The 23,484-nt window shown below is 44.0% G+C and overlaps 1 protein-coding gene across 2 annotated transcripts in view; it reads left to right on the top strand.

The window, feature by feature from the left end:
* The window catches only part of LOC141137341 (uncharacterized), a 90,762-nt gene extending 70,110 nt beyond the window's left edge, over positions 1–20,652 (top strand). For both annotated transcript variants that reach the window (XM_073624578.1, XM_073624577.1), the window contains 5 exons: positions 7,354–7,511; positions 8,719–8,761; positions 10,430–10,616; positions 19,002–19,137; positions 19,787–20,652. In XM_073624578.1, coding sequence (XP_073480679.1) covers positions 7,354–7,511; positions 8,719–8,761; positions 10,430–10,616; positions 19,002–19,137; positions 19,787–19,886 — 624 coding nt within the window. In that variant the 3' untranslated portion in view covers positions 19,887–20,652. The remainder of the gene's footprint in view (positions 1–7,353; positions 7,512–8,718; positions 8,762–10,429; positions 10,617–19,001; positions 19,138–19,786) is intronic.
* The last annotated feature ends 2,832 nt before the right edge of the window (positions 20,653–23,484 follow it).

Raw genomic sequence — 23,484 nt, 5'->3', positions numbered from 1 at the left:
GGCCACCACACCAGGGCAGGTGCGAACTGAGCAAAACAAACAAGTTCTTGCGGTTGCCAGACAGGCAGAGTGGTTCAATGACAGTCCAGGTTCAAGGCAAGCAAGGTTCAGAATTGTCAGGGTCAATCCATAGTCAAAAGGCAGGCAGAGTTCAGAGAGTAGTCCAATATCCGATCTGAGGTCATCATCAAGGGAATCCAAACAGCAGAGCAGGACAGACAAACAGGCAGCTTGAGCACATATAACCAGCGCTATCCCAAGTATGAGACTGCAGGCTTGGCTGGCTTAAATCAGGTTTGGACTCCACCCAGAGACTGGCCACATCAATCACCTCGCAGGTGGACTGACAGACAGGGATGCATCATAGCTAGAACCAAAAAAACAGGATGCTGGAATGAGACCAGCAGCGGTGAAAGAACAGGAGACAGTTACACAATGATTCCGTTGGAGGGCTTTTTAATTCCTTTGGCCCTTTCTCATAATAACATGTATGGTTATACTGTCTCCTTGGGTGCCAAGCCTTACTCACAATTGTTTTCTGTGTGTCCTTGCTGTGATAGGCATTTTATAATGCAGTAAAACTCTTGTCACCTCATTATCTGTGAATTCACCCTGAAACAGCTGTATGCAAGGTTGAATACATGGCTCTATGATATTAGGCTATATTTGCACTTTACACCAGTGGTTCTGAATGTGCATTTGGCTGATGGGGCGTAAAGTAATGATTTGCATGGCTCTGCCTGCTGTCCCCAATGAAAAATAATGGGATATGTGATGGAAAGACATGAATTAGTTCTGTTATAAGGTTTTACTGTGCTAGGTACTGATTACATTGGAGGGCTTTTTGATTCTGTTAGCCCCTTCTCACCATAACTTGTTTGATTACTCTGTTGCATCTTTATTAGAAACACAAATATTCATTAAATTGTCACTAGGCTCAATTCACAAAACTAAAACAACAGAATAATAATTCACTCTCATATCTCTAGTACAGCTCTGAGGTCCTGTATATATACATTCAATGCTAGAGGTGCCTGTGTTCCCCCAAATTCCCACGGAAAAAAAAACTGCCTCTCTCCCTCTGGCCACAGGTGTCTGAAATCTCCAGGTTATGTCACTTCCCCACACTGTCTGCATACAAAAATATAAAAGCCTCACGCTGCAGATCCCTTGTATACAAGGAACTCTGTCCTTTCTCTGATGCTGCTCCACAAAGTTTTTTTCTGTAGTTGCCCTTTAACACATACAAGCATTCATTGAGGTGCTTGTTTGGCTTTGGTCTGGGCCAAGTAAAAAGGGACATGGGTTCTGCCATCTGTCTACATTTGACACTCCTTTTTACCTGCATTGCACCCCTAAATGTGCAGCAGCACTTAGTTACTTTATTTTCTGCTCTATTTGCCACTTGAAGCTTGAAGGATTAAAGTGTTTCTAAACCCACAACAGCAAAATCAGTCTATATATGCAGTAAAGCATGCTTGTTATACTCACTGTGGAACTTAAGGGGTTAATCCTCCGCATTGTGTAAAAGGCTGTTTGATTCTGTGTTCTCTGATCCTCCCCTCCTTCCACTGTCCCCTGATAATTTCTGATAACACAGAGTCTATGGAGTCAGGCTGCACATGCTCAGTTTGGTGTGTATTGCTAGAGAGGTTTTTTTTTTCTTTAGAGAATGCATGTGATTAGCACAGGGCCAATCAGCACTGTCCAGACAGAGGGTCAGGGGTCTTGCAGTCTCATAGCACAGTCATAAAACTCCTCCTACAAGCTTTAACCAGTGCTTGGCTGGACACTGACAGAAGTCACAAGACTGCTGATGAGAAAAGGTATTTAGCAGTTTATATTTACTAAAATAATTGTATTCCCATGTTCTGTGTACTGTGGGAGACCAGATTTAGTGAATGCAGGGTCCTGGGTTTAGTAACACTTTAACCACTTTCCACCCAGCCTATAGCAAAGTGACGGCCAGGTGGTGGTTCAGTTATCCTGACTGGGCGTCATATGACATCCAGCAGGATAACAGCTGCCGCGCGCCTGTGGGGGCACGCATCGCGACGATCGGTGGTGCGGTGTGTCAGACTGACACACTGCTACAATGATCTCGGTAAAGAGGCTCCGACGGAGGCTCTTTGCCACGTGATCAGCTGTGTCCAGTCACGGCTGATCACGATGTAAACCGGAAGAGCCATTGTATGGCTTTTCCTCACTCGCATCTGATGGACGCGAGTAAAGAGCCAATCGGCGGCTCTCCTGACAGGGGGGGTCTGCGCTGATTGTTTATTAGTGCAGCCCCCCCGCGGATGCCTACACTAGACCACCAGGGAAGCCACCAGGACCACCAGGGAAGCCCCCAGCATGTGGATGGCCAGGTATATACCCCATGCCAATCAGTGCCCACAAATGGGTACGGACTGGCAACATTATGGATCAGTACAGACAAGTGATGCCCAGCAATGCCACCCATCAGTGTCATCAGTGCCACCTATCAGTGTCCATCAGTGCCACCTCTCAGTGTCCATCCATGCCCATCAGTGCCCACCTATAACTGACCATTAGTGCCCATCTGTGCCACCTATCAGTGCCACCCATAAGTACCCATCAGTGCCACCTATGAGTTCCCATCATTGCCGCCTATGAGTGCCCATCAGTGCCGCCTTTGAGTGCCCATCAGTGCCGCATACCAGTGCCACCTATCAGCAGGGGCGTTGCTAGGTCTACAAAAGATCTGGGGCTAGAGCCCATAGCAACGTAGTAAAGAAAGTCATATGCTTGGGTGGGCATACACATGTATATAATATACGTGTGTGTGTATATATTCCCAGAGAGGCCCCCTTACATTAGGATCCCCAGAGAGCCTCCCCCTTGCATCAGGGTTCCCAGAGAGCCTCCCCCTTAAATCAGGTTTCCCAGAGAGCCTCCCCCTTAAATCAGGGTCCCCAGAGAGCCTCCTACCTGCATCAGGGTCCCCAGAGAGCCGCCCACTTACATCAGGGTCCCCAGAGAGCCTCCCCCTGGGGACCCCTGCAGAGACTCGGGGCTATGGGCCAGAGATTCGGGGCTATAGCCCCAAAAGCCACCCCCTAGCGTCCCACTGCCTATCAGTGCCCATCAGTGCCACCTATCAGTGCCCATCATCAGTGCCCATCGGTGCCACCTCATCAGTGTTCATCAGTGCCACCTTATCAGTGCCCATAAGTGCAGCCATATCAGTGCCCATCATTGAAGAAGAAAACTTACTTATTTACAAAAAATTTTAACAGTAACAAAGAAAAACTTTTTTTTTTTCTAAATTTTCGGTCTTTTTCTATTTGTTGCGCAAAAAATAAAAATCGCAGAGGTGATTAAATACCACCAAAAGAAAGCTCTATTTGTGGGAACAAAATGATAAAAAAATTGTTTGGGTACAATGTTGCATGACCGCGCAATTGTCATTCAAATTGCGACAGCGCTGAAAGCTGAAAATTGGCTTGGGCAGGAAGGTGTATAAGTGCCTGGTATTGAGGTGGTTAAGGAACATAGGTATAACCTGCATCAGTGGCCAGCTTTAAAGTGAACCTGTTATAGGCAAAGCACGGGTTCAATTAAATGTCAACATTTAAAACAGCTGGATGCACAAAGCACTAATCGTTTTTTTTTTTACTTTCTGTTGTAAAATGTATATCTAGTCCTGCTCTTGTTTCCAAGTTCCGGGGCATAAGCCTTAGCATTTTATGTAAACAGCTTAGTGAAGCAATAGGCTTATATTTAAACCGCTGGTTGTGTACAAGCCACATGCCTGTGTTATCAAGCAACAGCCATTATTGAAACAAGTCATTATCTTTAGCAGGACGGCTACAGCAGCACGTGCTCAAATTAAATACTCCTTGTTTCAAAACAAAACAATTTCTTCGGGAAGTGATCTTTAGTAATCTAGAACAATGTATAAATGCAAACTTGTAGTAAAGCTGCATTATAGTAAGACTTTAAAGGGATAGTAAAGCTAGTGAACAGAGGATTTGCTGATGACATTCACAAATATGCATTTGTTTTGTCCCTTCTAATTGTCTGTTATTTAGAGGTTAAAGTTAAATACAAATATAATGGGTTTGCAAATATCCATATTCAGTGATGCCCAAAGTTCTAGAGACAAGATATTTAGCCTACCTAAAGGGTTACACCTTTTAAAAAGGAGATAGCGTGTTTTCATTTCATTTCAATTCAATTAATTTGATTCAAATTTGAATTCATTTTGCAGTTACCTTGATTCAAGCTTCACACTTTTGCATGCTTTCTTTTCTATACTTTTGTTTTGTATTAAATAATAGAGATTAGTGAGTGTTTGTATAGGCAAAAAGGTTTTTTTTTTGTTTTGTTTTTTTTGTTTTTAAATGAATAAAGTAGAAGACGGGTCATTCAGTTTAGTGTTGCTGTGGAGATTTCTTTCTGTTGGACAGTTGCCACTGGAACAGGTGCCCCATCAGAAGATTTCACTTCCCTCCTGTTCTAGAGACAATTAAAAAATTTGTATTGCCCCTCATTTGCTGTCCTGCTGGCTATGGTCACCATGGCAAGTGAAAAGGTTGGACAAGGGGACATAAAATTTAGTTGCCCTAAAATTAATAAAAAACATATTGAGTATAGTACACTTTAACTACTGTCTACTGTACAATGTCTGATTTCAGCCAACTTAAAGACTTGGATTGTGAGAAAAAAAAGCCGTAAATTACAGACATTGTGCAACACTGCCAAACAAGAAGCTAAACCTGAGTAAGCAATAAGGAAGCTTGGCTATACAGCATTTATATATAGTAATAAAAAAAATATGAATAGACTGAATAATTCCTTTAAGCAAGACCAACTTTTCCATGAGGTAACTGGATAAATGAAATGCACACAGGAGTATAAATATGAGGAAACAGAGCAAGTGAAACCAAAAAACAGTATATGCAGGTTCCATAAATAAACATTCATTTTAAAATATCAGAAAACATACAAAAACCTGTGAATATACAAAAGAGAAGAAACAGTGGGGTAAATAAGCTCTAAGTTAGCTTGAATTAAAATGTCAGTAACACACTGAGGTAGGGTTATGGCTTTTTTACTCATTTGCATCAGTACAATGCTACTATTGTTCATGCAAAGTTTGTGATAACCTCCTTTTATAAAGGGGGTCAGAATCCTCTGCAAGCACAAAAACAACATGCCTAGGTCACCAGTGCTAGACAGGAAGAAGCCCTGGCAAATAAAACTCTTCAGGTTGCATTTGTGTATATGAAGAGCTGTTACAAAGTCCAACAAAGCAGTTGCTTGTAGCGCTTACGCCAGAGGGAGCCGCTGTTCTCTACAAGCAGCACTGCGATACACCGGGGCTGAAGGGGGAATATTTGTTGCAAATATACACAGTACCCCAACAGCATAAAACATTAGAAACAGCAGTACTGCACAACAAATATGTAAAACAATGGTAAACAAACTATGCAGTTGGCAACAAACAAGTGGAACCCCTAAACCCTATACTAGGGGTTGGTACTACAATAATAGTCTGGCAATCTATATTAAATGCCTTTCCCCACTGGCCAGCATGTTGGGGCCCAAATATGATGTTGAAGAACTCAGGATTACATTCCTCCAAACACTGGTAAAAGCAACACTGTTACACTTTATCAGGGTGTAGTGGAATTGTTCAGTGACCTCTCCTGTGACTCATTAGCAGCACAACTGTAGCACATCTACTGCATGGAGAGAGGAACAGTGGACCTTTAGCAAGGAGAAGGTTAGCATTACCTCAGGGTGGATCCATGGTCCACCCTGAGTAGAGAGCTTTACATGACAAGGAAGGGCGCAAGCCACTTTAGGATTTTTTATTGCTATGGCTCACAAGGGGAGAGAGGGTTAGGGTTAAGTGCAACCAGGCTTACAGACTCCATTATTTCAAGACAGGGCCAGGATTCTACAAGAGCCAACACTCCATCGCCCTCTAGCAGACATCCATCGGGCTCTCTTGTACCAATACGTACCCTCCTCGGCCATGCAGGGCTGCTCAGTTAAACCTGTGTTGGGCCCATAGGGTTTCAGGCCTACACAGCACAAACTCTGAACATGTCCTCCCCAGGCTGAGGCCTGGGGGAAAAAGAGATCACCAAGCCACTCCCTGAGCTTTTATAACCTCCCCCAGCATGCACCACTGTAGAAAGTCTAGTAATGGGAGCCAGAAGGGACATAAAGTCTCAATAGCAAAAGACTTGCTAAGCCCCATAACTATAGCCCTAGGCATAAGGGACACCTAGTGGCGGCAGTAGGATGCTCCAGTAACTATGAAATATAGGGCATAAAGCAAATGAGCAGCTAGCAATTGTCCTAGGTTAGTTACCCTACCCAGGAAAAATACATTTAAACACTAACTAATATACAGTGTGGTTACACATCAAAATCTATATCCGCAGCTGCAATCTCCCTGACAATGAGACAGTGGGCTCAGTCAGTGTCAGCAGTGTTCTCTGGTACCAGGGAATGTCTGCTGCTACACCTCTCTGACCTACATAGGGTCGTAAGCAGCCTGCGAGCGACCAGATAGACAGTTTGCCTCTCAGAATGTCTCCCTTACATCTCACTGAGCCCAGGAACACGTCTTTCCTTTTATCTTCCCACAGATCTCCAGTGAAGGAAAATGTATTTCCTCCACCTAGTCCACATAGTAGGCTTATTCTGTATGGAACTACCTGTCCCACAATTCTGAGTTCCTCCCAACATTCACAGAAGTTCAAGTAGTCCCCATTCTCTTTGTCTTTGCGGTGGGTGGGCTTAAACATGCTACACAAAGCTCTGTAATAACAGTCTCATCTTCACAGCTTTGCCTGTCCCTCTTTCAACTCAGGCAGGAACGGCAGCAAAGACAGCCAGGTTCATGCACTTGGTCCTCTTATGTCAGCGCTGCAGACTGGGGCTACATGTGTTTTTTAAAGCACCACTCAACTGCCATATACTGTGCAGTTTTGGGCCTCGCTGTAAAAAGAGTTCAGATTGTGTTGATTGTATTCATACTGTGTTCAGGCAGCCCAACATATCTTGCTCAACATACTCTCAGATCCAGACACTACGGGGCTTTGGATAATGCTGGAGCTTCAAGGTTAAGTTAAGGTACCAATAGATTTTTGGCTAGATGAGGCAATAATCCTGTATCTAGCTGGCAAAACATGACAGCCCTTATGAATATTCCCAGTGAAAACAGCAACTGGGCACATTAGAAAACGTTTCCTTATGGTCTATCTATCATAAACGAAATGCTGGTGTCACCTGCACATAGAAAGAAAGCAGTTTAGATTAGAATGCATTGTTTTCATACAAGCTTCACATTTATCTGGGTTCTCTTTGCAGGATGAAGGAAAGTGTCGGCCACTTGAGGTGACAAAACTGGAAGGCTCTGAAATTGGTGTGGATACTACACTGGGCAAACCATTTGTATTTAGATGTGTACCACAGTCTGGAAACCGCATATTCTATTTCTGTGCAACATCTAACCAAGAGATGAAAAGGTAACGTGTTGCCTTGGTGAGCAGCAGTGATGAAAGTCAAGTAACAATGCCTGAGTTCCAATTTGTTCACTGAATATTCACATTTTGACAAATTGTTACATTCTATGCTATGCAACATGACTTAAACACTAATTGCGGTTTTAAAAAAACCATAATCCAGCCCCCGTTCTGCAGTTTCCTCACATACAAGCAGACCACAGATCCAGGCTAATCCATCTTAGTTCTGCATGGTTTGTCCAAGGCCAGAATAGTGTTTATATCCTAAAGATGAAGTGGGGTGGATTTTATAATGTTCTATTTCTACATTTTAATACTAAACATCACAACAGATGATATACTTAAAATTACTAAATTAAATTTAAATTAGAAAAAAATATTATTAATCTAAAATGTATGTTTGCATGTGTATACTCATCTATTGGTTTAAAAACTACTTAGGGCCTATTCACAGCACAATGCAGTGCAATGAATTATATATGTTTTTGTGATTTCATGCATGCACTTGGCAGCCCATACAACATAAAATGTCTGCGACACTCCTCAGTGCATGAAAAAATGGGTGCAGTTTGCATTTTATCACAGTGTAATGCACACGACACTGGGGGGGTCACTAAGATTGGAGCATGCAAAATCTCTGCATAGAAACCAATCTTCAGGTTTTATTGTCAAAGCTCGATTGAACAAGCTGAAGTTAGAAGCTGATTGGCTATCATGCACATCTGCACCACATGCTGAGTGCTCCAGTTTTAGTAAATCTCCCCCTGTGTGATGTGCTGTGCTGCAGTGTCTTGCAGCACACATGAATTTTGGAATTGCATTGGAGTGCCATTCACAATAATTGGCACTGCAGTGCACCAATGTATGTGACATCAGCTTGGTGTGAACAGGCCCTCAGCGTTCCTACAATATCAATAACCTTGCTGCTCCAGTACATCAACGAATGACTGAGATAAATATGTATACGTACATACTGTATATATAAAATGTATATTTATATGATTCTGTGCAGCCCTTCTGTCTTTATAATTATGTATAATACTTTTAATCACAGGACATAATTATTACACAAAATGAAAGGTGCCCACCATTAAAAATGGTCATACATTATTTAAAAACTAAATTTTGGTAAGAGATATGTGCATTTTTTTTCTGAAATCAAGTTTTGCTGCACTCATTAAGTGTTCCCGCTATTTATCCTGTGTTTTAGGTGGCTGGAGGCAATGGATAAAGCCATTCATCCTCTAAATCAGGTAATTGGTTTGTAGTATATTTAAATAGTTTTTAATTGATTTAATTTATTTACAGGGTTGTTACTGAGCAGAGTCTTATAACAACACATTGTTTAATAACCACTTGTGTCATGTGAGCATTTGTTAATTTTGGCAGCATTTGAGTCTTGCATATTGGAGGGTATTGCCAAAGAGTGGTGCAGGCATAAAGCCTACACTGCTTTTCTAAACTGAGAAACTGAGCAGATTCTGCTTCTAATTAAAAGAGGGTGCAAGCCCCTTTGTTAATTAACAGTGGTCTGCTCTGTTCTATGTTTTGTGTCTGTACATAACACAACTTAGAGAGCAAGAAAGCTGGAGCTGCTTGCTGCGGCTCCCTCTGCCTATCTCTAGCAGTAGATATTTATTAAAGTGCTACTGCTGCTCCAACAGCTCTGCCGGAGCCTCCATACTGACAGGAACTGCCATGATCTCACTATACTCCCGACGTAAACACAATGCAGAAGTATTGTGTTTACATTCTCTTCTACAGCCGGCTGCTATGGAGAGATCTGTAGAAGTATTGGAAGCTCGTGAGCTGATGAGTTCCATTTTTCCAAGTTCCATTTTTAATAGCACCCAGGACTCAAGAGGTTAAAGAGAAAGTGTAGTGTGAAGATTATACCAGTTTTTATTGCAGCGTTTATTTATTTCCCCATTAGACCAGCTATAGCTCAAAAATGTTTTTTTCGGTTTGGGCAAAGTGGTGAAAAAATGTGTAGTATTTTTTTTTATGCTGTAATGCTATCATACAGTAAGTTAGCAACTGGGTGCAAGGTTTCTACATTAGTTTAAAGTGGTTGTAAACTTCAGAGATTATATGAACACAGCATATCCTACTATAGTGTGTACTTGTCTAAATTAAGAGCACTAAGGGGGTTATTTACGAAAGGCAAATCCACTTTCCACTACAAGTGCACTGCAAGTGCATTTGGAAGTGCATTCACTGTAAATCCGAGGGGGACTTGCAAGGAGGATAAAAAACAGCATTTTAGCTTGCACATGATTGGATGATAAAATCAGCAGAGCTTCCCCTCATTTCAGATCTACCCCTCAGATTTACAGCGACTGCACTTCCAAGTGCACTCGCAGTGCACTTGTAGTGCAAAGTGGATTTGCCTTTCGTAAATAACCCCTAAGTGTCATTTCTGTCTGCTGCTTCTTTCCTCTGCTATCTGCATGAGTTACTTCTGACACGTTTTCCTGACACCAAGAGAAAAGGGTGACAGGGGAGGGATATTCAGCCGATTGACAGCCACAGCTCTTTTCCTGTGTGCTGTTTAAAGAGGTATATGTCCCTTCCTGCCCATCAGCTCTCAGCTCTCCTCACTGAGCTCTGCAATGGGTAATTTAAGTGCTCCGCTATATTTTTTTTCTTACATCTTAGACAAGCTTTATAAATTCTGCACTTTGAATGGCTGTAGAAGAGAATTCTACAGATAAACAGGTACAACTTATGTAGGAGGATTTGTTTCATCACTGTGTATTACCTGAAGTTAGTCACTTCATATGTAAGGGTTTGCAACCACTAAGTTACAGGGATAGTGAGGATATGTACATTTAACTAAAAGTTATGTGCCCTTTAATTACAATATAAATGTGCAGTTTGTATCAAATAATTCAAATTCACAACACTTTTTTTCAATATAGAACCATATGTGGGTGGATGTGACCATGCACAATATCAGTCTTCCTCCATTAGCAATCAAGAACCCAGAGTGTTTGGGTCTCCTTCACCAACTGGACAGAAACAAGGATGTCTGGGTCCAGCACTACTGCATATTAAAAGATGGCTGCTTGTACTTCTATGCAAGTATTCGTTCAAACAGTGCTCTTGGTGAGTTTTAAATTAGTGATTAAATATTTAGGAAGAAAAAATTCTTGTTATTCTTGGGTTCTGGATGTTTGAACCAATTTAGCAGACCATAAAAAGCTAAAGTACACCTATTCTAACAGATATGTGGTAGCAGCAATGGCTCACCTTTCTCCATAAAGGCTAGTTGCTTCTCTGTGCCTGATTTCAACATTTTTGAGTCACAAACCTAAAAGAAGCATACAGAAGGTCAGAGGAAGCTGGGAATTGCTTATTCCTATACTTGCTTTAGGTCTTGTTTGAGACTGTCCTTAAAAGTGGTTCACCAAAACTTGGTGGAAAGTTTTTGAATGTTCTGTGGAAGTTTGGGTTGAAGCAGTCAGGCTGATTTGAAAAAAGGAGTTGAGAATCTCCACACAATAAATTAGTTTACGTTAGGATGATGATTGGATTTGAAGTAAATACTCAAACCATTTATTGTGTCAAGATTAGGGATGAGCTTCGTGTTCGAGTCGAACCCATGTTCGACTCGAACATCGGCTGTTCGATCGTTTGCCGAATTGCGAACGTTATGGGCCGTTCGCGCTAAATTCGTGTGGCGCGTCACGGCCCATAATTCACTGCGGCATCGCAGTGCATTGCTGGCTGATGATTGGCCAAGCATGCACTATGACCCGCATGCTTGGCCAATCACAGCGCCGTCAGTAGAGAGAGCTGTAATTGGCCAAAGCCAGGGTGGCTTTGGCCAATTATGGCTCAGGGGATTTAGTACACACCCCACACTATATAAGGCCGCCTGCACGGCGGCCCTGTGTAGTGTGTGTTCCGGTGTGCTGAGAGATAGAGAGAGAGAGAGACAGTGTCATTTGATTTGAGTTAGATAGATTAGGCAGAACAGTTAGCTGCACTTACAGTGTATTGTGTATATATATATGCATCCCAGGTGTTGCATATATATATATATACACTGTATTCAGTTTAGCTAGATCCGTTCCTGTTATCTTCTATCTAGACTATTTACATTTAATGCAGTGCGTCCTGCTCACAGTGTTCAGCTAGATCCGTTCCTGCTATTTACATTTAGTGCAGTGCGTCCTGCTCACAGTGTTCAGCTAGATCCGTTCCTGTTATCTTCTAGACTATTTACATTTAGTGCAGTGCGTCCTGCTCACAGTGTTCAGCTAGATCCGTTCCTGCAATTTACATTTAGTGCAGTGCGTCCTGCTCACAGTGTTCAGCTAGATCCGTTCCTGCTATTTACATTTAGTGCAGTGCGTCCTGCTCACAGTGTTCAGCTAGATCCGTTCCTGCTATTTACATTTAGTGCAGTGCGTCCTGCTCACAGTGTTCAGCTAGATCCGTTCCTGCTATTTACATTTAGTGCAGTGCGTCCTGCTCACAGTGTTCAGCTAGATCCGTTCCTGCTATTTACATTTAGTGCAGTGCGTCCTGCTCACAGTGTTCAGCTAGATCCGTTCCTGCTATTTACATTTAGTGCAGTGCGTCCTGCTCACAGTGTTCAGCTAGAGCCGTTCCTGCTATTTACATTTAGTGCAGTGCGTCCTGCTCACAGTGTTCAGCTAGATCCGTTCCTGTTATCTTCTAGACTATTTACATTTAGTGCAGTGCGTCCTGCTCACAGTGTTCAGCTAGATCCGTTCCTGCTATTTACATTTAGTGCAGTGCGTCCTGCTCACAGTGTTCAGCTAGATCCGTTCCTGTTATCTTCTAGACTATTTACATTTAGTGCAGTGCGTCCTGCTCACAGTGTTCAGCTAGATCCGTTCCTGTTATCTTCTAGACTATTTACATTTAGTGCAGTGCGTCCTGCTCACAGTGTTCAGCTAGATCCGTTCCTGCAATTTACATTTAGTGCAGTGCGTCCTGCTCACAGTGTTCAGCTAGATCCGTTCCTGCTATTTACATTTAGTGCAGTGCGTCCTGCTCACAGTGTTCAGCTAGATCCGTTCCTGCTATTTACATTTAGTGCAGTGCGTCCTGCTCACAGTGTTCAGCTAGATCCGTTCCTGTTATCTTCTAGACTATTTACATTTAGTGCAGTGCGTCCTGCTCACAGTGTTCAGCTAGATCCGTTCCTGTTATCTTCTAGACTATTTACATTTAGTGCAGTGCGTCCTGCTCACAGTGTTCAGCTAGATCCGTTCCTGTTATCTTCTAGACTATTTACATTTAGTGCAGTGCGTCCTGCTCACAGCGTTCAGCTAGATCCGTTCCTGTTAAATTCCTACTGACAGGCAGGCTTGTCTGGTTACAGTATATAAAGCTACCTGAAGAAAATTACAGGTGTTCTATTTGATCCTATTAGTACCACAGTCAGGCAGCTAGACTATTTACATTTAGTACAGTGCGTCCTGCTCACAGTGTTCAGCTAGATCCGTTCCTGTTATCTTCCTACTGACAGGCAGGCTTGTCTGGTTACAGTATATAAAGCTACCTGAAGAAAATTACAGGTGTTCTATTTGATCCTATTAGTACCACGGTCAGGCAGCTAGACTATTTACATTTAGTACAGTGCGTCCTGCTCACAGTGTACAGCTAGATCCGTTCCTGTTATCTTCTAGACTATTTACATTTAGTGCAGTGCGTCCTGCTCACAGTGTACAGCTAGATCCGTTCCTGTTATCTTCCTACTGACAGGCAGGCTTGTCTGGTTACAGTATATAAAGCTACCTGAAGAAAATTACAGGTGTTCTATTTGATCCTATTAGTACCACGGTCAGGCAGCTAGACTATTTACATTTAGTACAGTGCGTCCTGCTCACAGTGTTCAGCTAGATCCGTTCCTATTATCTTCCTACTGACAGGCAGGCTTGTCTGGTTACAGTATATAAAGCTACTTGAAAAAAATTACAGGTGTTCTATCCCAGCTTAGTGCAGCTACAGGCCATTAGTATGTCTGGAAGGCCAAGAAGGAGAGGCAGACAGTCACAAGCCAATAAGAGAGGGCAAGCAGGCTCTGTGTCTAGTGCTGGTCGTGGAGACGGTGCATCCTCATCAGCACGTGGCCATGGGACACGCTTGGCCTTTTTTTCGGCAGCTGGCCGTGTTGAGCCGCAACATGCGGAAGACTTGGTCGAGTGGATGACCAAGCCGTCCTCATCCTCCTTATCCTCTCTCACCCATGCCCAGGGTGCTTTGTCTGGCAAAGCAGCGGCCTCTTCCCTCAGCTCAATGTCATCAGTGACTCCTTCCCTAGCTCCACCATGTCCTCATGAGGATTCCCTCGAACTGTTTGACCACAGTGTTGGGTACATGCTCCAGGAGGATGCCCAGCGTTTGGAAGGCTCTGATGACGATACTGAGCTCGATGAAGGCAGTAACATGAGCACGGACAGAGGGGGTGCCCAAGAAGGACAGCAATCTGGCAGTCATGCTCCCCCTGCTGCAGCATACTGCCAGGTTTGCTCCAGTGATGAGGAGGGAGGGGATGATGAGGTCACTGACTCAACGTGGGTGCCTGATAGGAGAGAGGAGGAGGAGGAGGAGGAGGAGGAGGCGGCGGCACATCACCAACGAGGCAGGATGCCCTCCAGGGGCCAGCCTAAGGGCAGCACATTGACTGCATCACACCCCAAAGCTCCACATGTGCAGGGCGCTGCAGTCTCTGCACGTTATTCAAAAAGTTCTTTGGTGTGGGCCTTTTTTGAGACGAGTGCATCAGATCGCACCGCTGCTATTTGCAACATATGTCTCAAGCGTATCTCGCGTGGCCAAAACATCTCCCGCTTGGGTACCACATGCTTGACCAGACATATGTTGACCTGCCATGCAGTTCGTTGGCAAGCGTATCTAAAAGACCCACACCAAAGAACAAAGAGGATCTCTCCTTGCTCCTCATCAGCTGAGATTTCCAACCCCACTAGACCTTCAGTCCTCTCTGAGACCTGCAGTGAGAGGAATGAAGGTGTAGAATTAGGTGTGTCACAGCCAAGTACTTGTGGGCAATCTGCTTTTGGTACACCGACGTCAGATTGTACCAGGCAAATTTCCCTGCCCCAGCTGCTGCACCGCCGAAAGAAGTTTGCTCCCAGCCATCCACATGCCCAGCGGTTGAATGCTAGCTTGGCAAAATTGCTAGCACTTCAACTGCTGCCTTTTCAGTTGGTAGACTCTGCCCCCTTCCGTGAGTTTGTGGAATGTGCGGTTCCTCAGTGGCAGGTACCCAAACGCCACTTTTTCTCACGGAAGGCGATTCCGGCTCTCTACCGGCATGTGGAAGGCAATGTCCATGCCTCGCTGGACAGGGCGGTCAGCGGTAAGGTGCATATTACAGCTGACTCATGGTCCAGCAGGCATGGACAGGGACGTTACCTAAGTTTCACGGCGCATTGGGTGACTCTGCTGGCAGCTGGGAAGGATGCAGGACAAGGTGCAGTAGTGTTGGAGGTTGTTCCGCCACCACGCCTCCAAAATGCTGATTGTGACACACCTCTCTCCTCCACCCCCTCCTCTTCTTCTTCCTCCATGGCCTCTTCCTCGGAACCAGCGGTGCTCCGTAGGCGTTCAAGGGGCTACGCAAGTACGCAGGCCAAAAGATGCCATGCGGTGCTTGAGCTGGTGTGCTTGGGGGACAGGAGCCACACTGGGGCAGAGGTTCTGTCAGCTCTGCAGGGGCAGGTTCAGAGGTGGTTGACGCCACGCCAACTTAAGGCAGGAATGGTGGTTTGCGACAATGGCACCAACCTCCTCTCTGCCCTCCGACAGGGACAAATGACCCATGTGCCCTGTTTGGCTCACGTCCTTAACTTGGTGGTGCAGCGGTTCTTGGGCAGGTACCCGGGCTTACAGGATGTCCTGAGGCAGGCCAGGAAAGTTTGTGTGCATTTCCGCCGGTCATATAATGCCAGTGCTCGGCTGACGGACCTCCAAAAGGAGTTTAACCTGCCCAAGAACCGCCTAATCTGTGACATGCCCACCAGGTGGAACTCAACGTTGGCCATGCTGCAGCGGCTGCACACGCAGCAGAGGGCCATCAATGAGTACCTGTGCGACTATGGCACCAGGACAGGGTCAGGGGAGCTTGGTTTTTTTTCCCCACGCCAGTGGGCCATGATCAGGGATGCATGCACTGTCCTGTCACCATTCGAGGAGGCCACGAGGATGGTGAGCAGTGACAGTGCATGCATCAGTGACACTGTCCCCCTTGTCCACCTGTTGGAGCACACGCTGCGTGGAATAATGGACAGGGCACTTGAGGCAGAACAGAGGCAGGAAGAGGAGGACTTCCTTAGCTCTCAAGGCCCCCTTTATCCAGACAGTGTTCCTGCGTGCCCGCCGATCACACAGGAAGAGGACGAGGAGGAAGAGGAGGAGGAGGAAGATTGTGTCAGTATGGAGGTGGAGCCTGGCACTCAGCATCAGCAGCAGTCTTTAAGGGATCAGTCCCAAGAAACACATGGACTTGTACGTGGCTGGGAGGAGGTGGCTGCGGACCATGTCGTTCTTAGTGACCCAGAGGACTCCGGACCGAATGCCTCAGCAAACCTACGCTGCATGGCCTCCCTGATCCTGCAAAGCCTGCGTAAGGATCCTCGTATTCGTGGTATCAAGGAGAAGGACCAATACTGGCTGGCAACCCTCCTTGATCCACGTTACAAGGGTAAGGTTGCGGACCTTATCTTGCCATCGCAGAGGGAGCAGAGGATGAAACATCTTAGGGAGGCCTTGCAGAAAGGTCTGTGCAACGCGTTCCCAGAGACTGGGAGGTTACAAACTCCTGTTTCTGGACAACGTGTTGCTGAGGCTTCGGTCAGTCAAAGAAGGAGCGGTGGAGAAGGTGGCCGTCTGACCGATGCGTTCAGACAATTTTTTGGTCCGCAGCCCCAAGGTATGATCGGTTCCAGCAACCATCGCCAGCGTCTGTTTTACATGGTGCAGGAATACCTAGGGGCAAGATCAGACTTGGACACCTTTCCCACCGAAAATCCTCTGGGTTACTGGGTCTTGAGGATGGATCACTGGCCAGAGCTTGCACAGTATGCAATTGAGCTACTGGCCTGTCCTGCATCCAGCGTTCTTTCGGAACGCACATTCAGTGCTGCTGGAGGCGTGGTAACCGATCACAGGGTGCGTCTGTCCACCGACTCGGTCGATCGGCTGACCTTCATAAAAATGAATGAGTCTTGGATCACCACCAGCTACCAAGCACCTGATGCTGATGTAACCGAATAATTTTTTTTGAAATCTCAGATCCCTTCAAAGACTGCCTATGCTGATGCTGAGTGACTATCCCTGAGTAATTATCCTCTTCCTCCTCAATCATCACGCTGATAGCTTGTAAGAACATTTTTGGTTCTGGGCGCCACCACCAGTGCCTAAGGCACAATTTTTCAGCCCCTGTTTAACAGGGGCGTGTAATTACAATTTTTGATGTAATACTTTGCAGCAGGGCTCGTTCCTGCATTCCAACTAGAGTGTCTGTGAGGGGTTGCAGTGTTGTGGCACCAGCACCAGTGCCTAGGGCCCAATTTTTCTGCCCCTGTCTAACAGGGGCGTGTAATTACAATTTTTGATGCAATACTTTGCAGCAGGGCTCGTTCCTGCGTTCCAACTAGAGTGTCTGTGAGGGGTTGCAGTGTTGTGGCACCAGCACCAGTGCCTAAGGCCCAATTTTTCTGCCCCTGTCTAACAGGGGCGTGTAATTACAATTTTTGATGCAATACTTTGCAGCAGGGCTCGTTCCTGCGTTCCAACTAGAGTGTCTGTGAGGGGTTGCAGTGTTGTGGCACCAGCACCAGTGCCTAAGGCCCAATTTTTCTGCCCCTGTCTAACAGGGGCGTGTAATTACAATTTTTGATGCAATACTTTGCAGCAGGGCTCGTTCCTGCGTTCCAACTAGAGTGTCTGTGAGGGGTTGCAGTGTTGTGGCACCAGCACCAGTGCCTAAGGCCCAATTTTTTTGCCCCTGTCTAACAGGGGCGTGTAATTACAATTTTTGAAGCAATAATTTGCAGCAGGGCTCGTTCCTGCGTTCCAACTAGAGTGTCTGTGAGGGGTTGCAGTGTTGTGGCACCAGCACCAGTGCCTAAGGCCTAATTTTTCAGCTCCTGTTCAACAGGGGCATGTAATTACAATTCTTGATCTAATATTTCACAGCAGGGCCCTGTGAGGGCTTACAGTGTTGTGGCCACAGCAACACCTAAGGCCCAAATTTCTGCTGAGTATATAGGGCAGGACCCTACTTTCAAACATCTAACTTACAAACGACTCCTACTTGCAAACGGAAGGAGACAACAGGAAGTGAGATGAAATCTACCCCTAGGAAGGGAAATTCTCTCCTGTAAGAGTTAATATGGGAAAACAATTTCTCCTTTCCACTGATGCTTTCCAATCCTTGTTCCACAAAAAAACCCAAATTTTCAAAAAACATTTTTCATTGGGACAAAAAAGTGAGGTGAAATCTTCTGAAGAGGAGGAAAGACAGCAAAACAAATGTCACAGGGGTGATAACCCTTCCCTATGTTTTCCAAAAAGCTTAGAAAAGATTTTTTGGCTGGAGCTAAACACGTTAAAAATGTTCAAAATTACAAACAGATTCTACTTAACAACAAACCTACAGTCCCTGTCTTGTTTGCACCGCCTGTATACTGCTGTTCAGAGTATATAGGGCCTGGTGGCCCCACACCTTTCCTTATTTTAATTTGGGTGCGGGGTTCCCCTTAATATCCATACAAGACCCAAAGGGCCTGGTAATGGACTGGGGGGTACCCATGCCGTTTGTCTCACTGATTTTCATCCATATTGCCATGACCCGACATGACATTAAACCCGAAAGCAGTTTTAAATGAGATTTTTTCCTTTAAAAATGACATTTGGTGCAGGGACTGTTCTAAACATGGGAAACACGCGTCACTTTACAGGCATACTATAGACACCCCCCAGGTACGATATTTAAAGGAATATTTCACTTTTTTTTTTTTTAGTTTAAGCATCATTAAAATCACTGCTCCCGAAAAAACGGCCGTTTTTAAAAGTTTTTTTTGCATTGATACATGTCCCCTGGGGTAGGACCCGGGTCCCCAAACCCTTTTTAGGACAATACCATGCAAATTAGCCTTTAAAATGAGCACTTTTGATTTCGAACGTTCGAGTCCCATAGACGTCAATGGGGTTCTAACGTTCGTGCGAACTTTCGGTCCGTTCGCGGGTTCTGGTGCGAACCGAACCGGGGGGTGTTCGGCTCATCCCTAGTCAAGATACTCAACTTTAGTAAATCACCCTTAATGCCTTATGACTGTGTTTCAAGGCAATCCTAATCTGCACAAAGCCAGATGTTACCCTCAAGTTTTGACCCATCTGAACTAGTGTTAGACTATAACACTGTAGGAGCAGCATGACATTTTCTGTCTGTTATTTATCTAAATTAATGAACTTTTTTGCTAATTTCAGGTGGCATCTACCTACAAGGATACACTGTTTATGAACAGACACACAACTCAAGACATTGCATAATTGAGCTCAGACCCCCATCTGAAGAATTTAAAACTTTCTACCTGAGTGCAGGAAGTGCATCTGAGAACAAGCGGTATGGATTGTTTCTGTTATGTGTAGAGTTGAGCAGATTTTATACACAAACAATGTTGTCAGAACAACTGTATCAGTTTTATGGAAAAAACACTAGAAGTTGGGTTAAACACTGCCAATGCACTGGGGGTCTGCATCTGAGGCCTATGTGTAGCAGTTTTTTCTTAGCTCCCTAAACATGGGCATTCTGGTAGTCTGTTTTTGACAAACCAAAAAATGGACTGCAAAGTATCACTGTAAGGGGCCAGATTTAAGCAGGCATTCGTCTGCCTATATTTGCCCACATATGGGTCCATTTCATGAGAAAACTCAATAAGTTTGTGTCCAAGTCTTCTTTTACTGACCTGACCGCATGTGGGCAGATATAGGTGGACACATTTTTTTACCTTTTTTTTTATTACATCAAGCTACCCATAGAAAATGCAAGATAAAGGAAAAACTGGAACACTCATGCATGTCACAAATGTGATATTCATTTTAGTTCTGATACAACACAGCAGGGTATCAATCGGGGATCCCCTGCTGAGACAGAACAGAGGTCACCCATGTGAAATGGAAAACATTGCCAGATTTTTTTTACTAAAACATACAACTAATCTTTAAATAGCACGGCTGTTGCACTTTTGTATTGACATATATTATTTCAACAGATGGATTACAGCTCTGAAGACATCAATTAACAAATGGTTACCCCTTCATCAAGCTATCCAGGATTTTATGAGCAGGCCTCTAGAGGAGACCAGGATGTGATCAATCTAAGCTGCTATATATGGTAACAGATTCATAGAAATTTCAGCAACTCTAAAGCATCATCACAGAACAACATCCTGAATGTGAATTTTTTCGGTACCAACAACCTTGCATCATTAAAGCTCGGAAGGGATATACATAGTTGAGTCAACGGCAGTCATCACACTGGTATGACAATGTGAATCCACAAGTGGAACCAGAGGAATTCAGGACTGGAGGAGGAATTCTCCTATGCATCATAGACTAAAGTTTGTATATGTCTCAAAGCATCTTTGCAAAGTGACCTTTAGTCCAAATAAAACATAGGAATTTTCATGTTTTAGTAAATTGCATACACTAAGTCACAGAGATTTTTATTTATTTATATTCAAAAGAGAATTTTAAGTTAAAAAAGACATCTAGTTATTAGCATATTGCATATAACATACCAAATGTATCTTATTTTTGGGACTGAGAAAGCTGCTATTTTATATCTTACTTGATGGTTTAGCCCAGACGCCCAAGATTGTTTGTTGCCAATACATGCCTTGCTTTTTGAGAATTGCGACTTAGTGGGAACCATGCTTTGTGTCTGCCCCTCTACCACTCACACAGTGGCTGCATACTATTGTTTGTATTTCTCTGCATATGTAAAGGACTGGAGTTTCTGCAATATTACATTGTGGCTATGTAATATGGCAAGTCTGTATGCAAATTGTGGTTAGCAAAATTCTTTTTGAAAGGAAATTCTGAAACCTGCACACAAAAATACCACTAATAAATATATATCATGTTTGTTTGGTGTAAAATACTTAATGGGTTGATACAGGCACAGGTTTCTTTCCTTATTTTTGTTTTTCTCTGGTAATCTGACTGTACAATTCCAGTGCAATTTCCCCTAAATGTATTAGCAACTCTAGTGTGAGCATCATTTATATCCAATTAGGCGTGACTTGCACTACAGTTTTTGGTAAATCAAAACAAGATTGTATAATCAGATGGTAACATGTTGCCAACTTTATTTCTACAAAACGCAACACATGTAGGAGGATTGCGCCTAAGTGCCTGCTCACAAGTCCTTCGAGCTCCCCCCTCTTCCTTCTGTAAAATAATAGCAGCTGTAAGACCTTGATTACCTTGGGTGCATCAATGCATACCCCGTGCAAGTGCGTGTTTACCCACACAGGGTACATGCAACCCCATCCAGGCATTCCCATTGATGTCTATTGGTTCTCCTAGTTTGACATTCATGCATGTATGGGTACACATCAATGAGCAAACACACTGTCTGCGTTCAGGGCCATGCACTGCACCCGCAAAAAATGTCAAACTGGGAGCAGCTATTGCATCCGTGCAGCCAATGCATCCCATTAGACATCAAAGAACTGCCTGCATGGGGATGTAGCACCTGTGCTTCCCCATGCAGGTAAACATGGCCTCGCACAGGGTATGTATTGAAACACCCCGCGTGAATGGGGCCTAAGAAGTGGCTGTCAAAATATTGTACAGTTACATATGTAGACCCCTTTTGGGGGGGTATAAGAAATGGCACTCCCCAAAAAGGATATTATGTTAAATCTGTAGTTAAATAAGGGAACCAGAACCTTCTCTAAGTGAAAGCGTGGGGATTAATAATAAAGCTGGCAATGCCTCCATCCAGGACAAGGCCCCTGTGAACAGGGGGGATTTCCTTCTTGGAAAATTAACCAATCACAGTAATTGGAAGCAGAGCAACTACTGCAACCAGCATATAACATAAACCATAAGTATATAGATGCATATCACTGTAGAAATAATACAAACTTTAATACAAACTTTCTAAAAGAAAAGATTCATAACAGTACATACATTCAATGTACAAATAGATATTATCAGAAAAGGGCTTAATAGGAAGCCTGGTGGAATTGTGCACATATACCCAGGTATATATAGTTATTTATATAGATACCTCCAGATGAATGTTGTAGTAAAGTCCCATTGCAGGGTCCCCTGAGGATGATGCAGCATCTGTCTTTGTGCTGGAGGCCTGAAAACAAAATCTGTGGTGATGAGGAGCCCCCCCCCAGGTTTTGCCCAACCAGTGTGAAATGCATTCCTAGTAATCTGCCACTCTGCATGTAAGATAGTAATAGGACAGAGATACTCTGTCATGAGGATTCAGCAATACACTGAAAAAGCTATGGGCAGCTGTAATTAAACTATTAGAAAATAGAAATACTTGTATAATTGTCTCTTCTGATCTGGTATTCATAGAATGGACATGACATGTGGCTGAGACCTTCTCTCTCTCCACTTTCTCCTTCCAGGATCTTTTCCCAACACTTCCCAGTCAGGAAGTGACATACATAATTTTACACTGCAATGTGATACTAGCAGCTGACAGTAGAAGACTGCAGATCCCTAAAAATAGAAAGCCCCTGGGCATTGCCAGCACCCTTTGAAGGAAGAAGCGTGGGTATTTTTTGGGAAAATCTCTGGCACAATTCTGATAGCATTCACACTTTATACATGAAGCTTGTTGTGTGCATTAACTCATATTATCATGCATGTTAATGTGTTTTAATGTCAGCACGCATACACGGCCAAAAAAAAACACACCTACCCCTTAGCACACCAAAAGGTAGCCAATTAAGCATGCATGTTGCCCTGTGGTGCACTAAAAAAAAGGCAGATATGCTTTTTGGTCTAAGGATGCATGTTGAGGGCCTAAATAAGTGGGCATTTTTAATTTATAGAGAAAAAGAAAATATACCACTGCACTGAAATTTATAAAATAAATAAGGCAATCAGTAGGTAACATTCCACAATTCATCCAAATGTAAAAGAAAACAGGAGGGGACACACTTGGTCATGCAGCTCCTGGAAAATCCAGCACTGTGAAGAAGCAGGGGGCAAACCTTGTGTTTTAAAATATGATTTAGTAGTAGAAAGGCTTAATTATTAGACTGTGAAGGTTACTTACAGTGCATAGGTCTATCACACAGCTGGGTCACTGACCATGGTTTGTTGGACTTAACGTTGCTGCTGGACTCCCTAATTGCCCGTGATGTGCTGCTGAATGGTTACTTTCCTGTAACTATTTTTAAGCATTTCTACTATTAAAGCAGAACTAAACTCACCTTTTCAGAAAATAGCCTATGCAGTCAATCAGCTTCAATTGATGTGCAGCTTACTACATTTTTCATTCATTTTATTATCGTACCTGTAGGCCATTTGGCCCCCTGGGCTCCCAGTTAGCAATCCCCACATCTTGCCTTTTTGCTAGGATGTGAAATCTGTTGGACACTCACTCCCAGCATGGAGTAAATAAAAATGGTTTTGAATCCCAACAACAAGACATAATGTAGGCAGGGCCGCTGAAAAGGCAGTACAACTGGTCCTGTTGTACTGGGCCCAGGCCTCGTCAGCTAAACAGAGGGGCCCGGGGCAGCTTTCTGCCTAAATAAAAAAAATGACTTTGCTAGATCCCACCCCTGCTCCTAATTTCTTACCAGGGCTTAAATTACATTTCCCTAGACCCCATCATGTCAACAGAGGGGCCCAGGAGGTGGGAGCAAAGGAAGAACTTTTTTTTTTCATGTTTGGGGCATAGGTGGATAAAGGCAGTGCCACTGTCCCA

This window comes from Aquarana catesbeiana, linkage group LG01 (genome assembly GCF_042186555.1).
Source record: "Aquarana catesbeiana isolate 2022-GZ linkage group LG01, ASM4218655v1, whole genome shotgun sequence".
Classification (NCBI taxonomy): domain Eukaryota; kingdom Metazoa; phylum Chordata; class Amphibia; order Anura; family Ranidae; genus Aquarana; species Aquarana catesbeiana.
The sequence above is the reverse complement of the archived record's forward strand: the minus strand, read 5'-3'. Positions and strand labels throughout refer to the sequence as shown.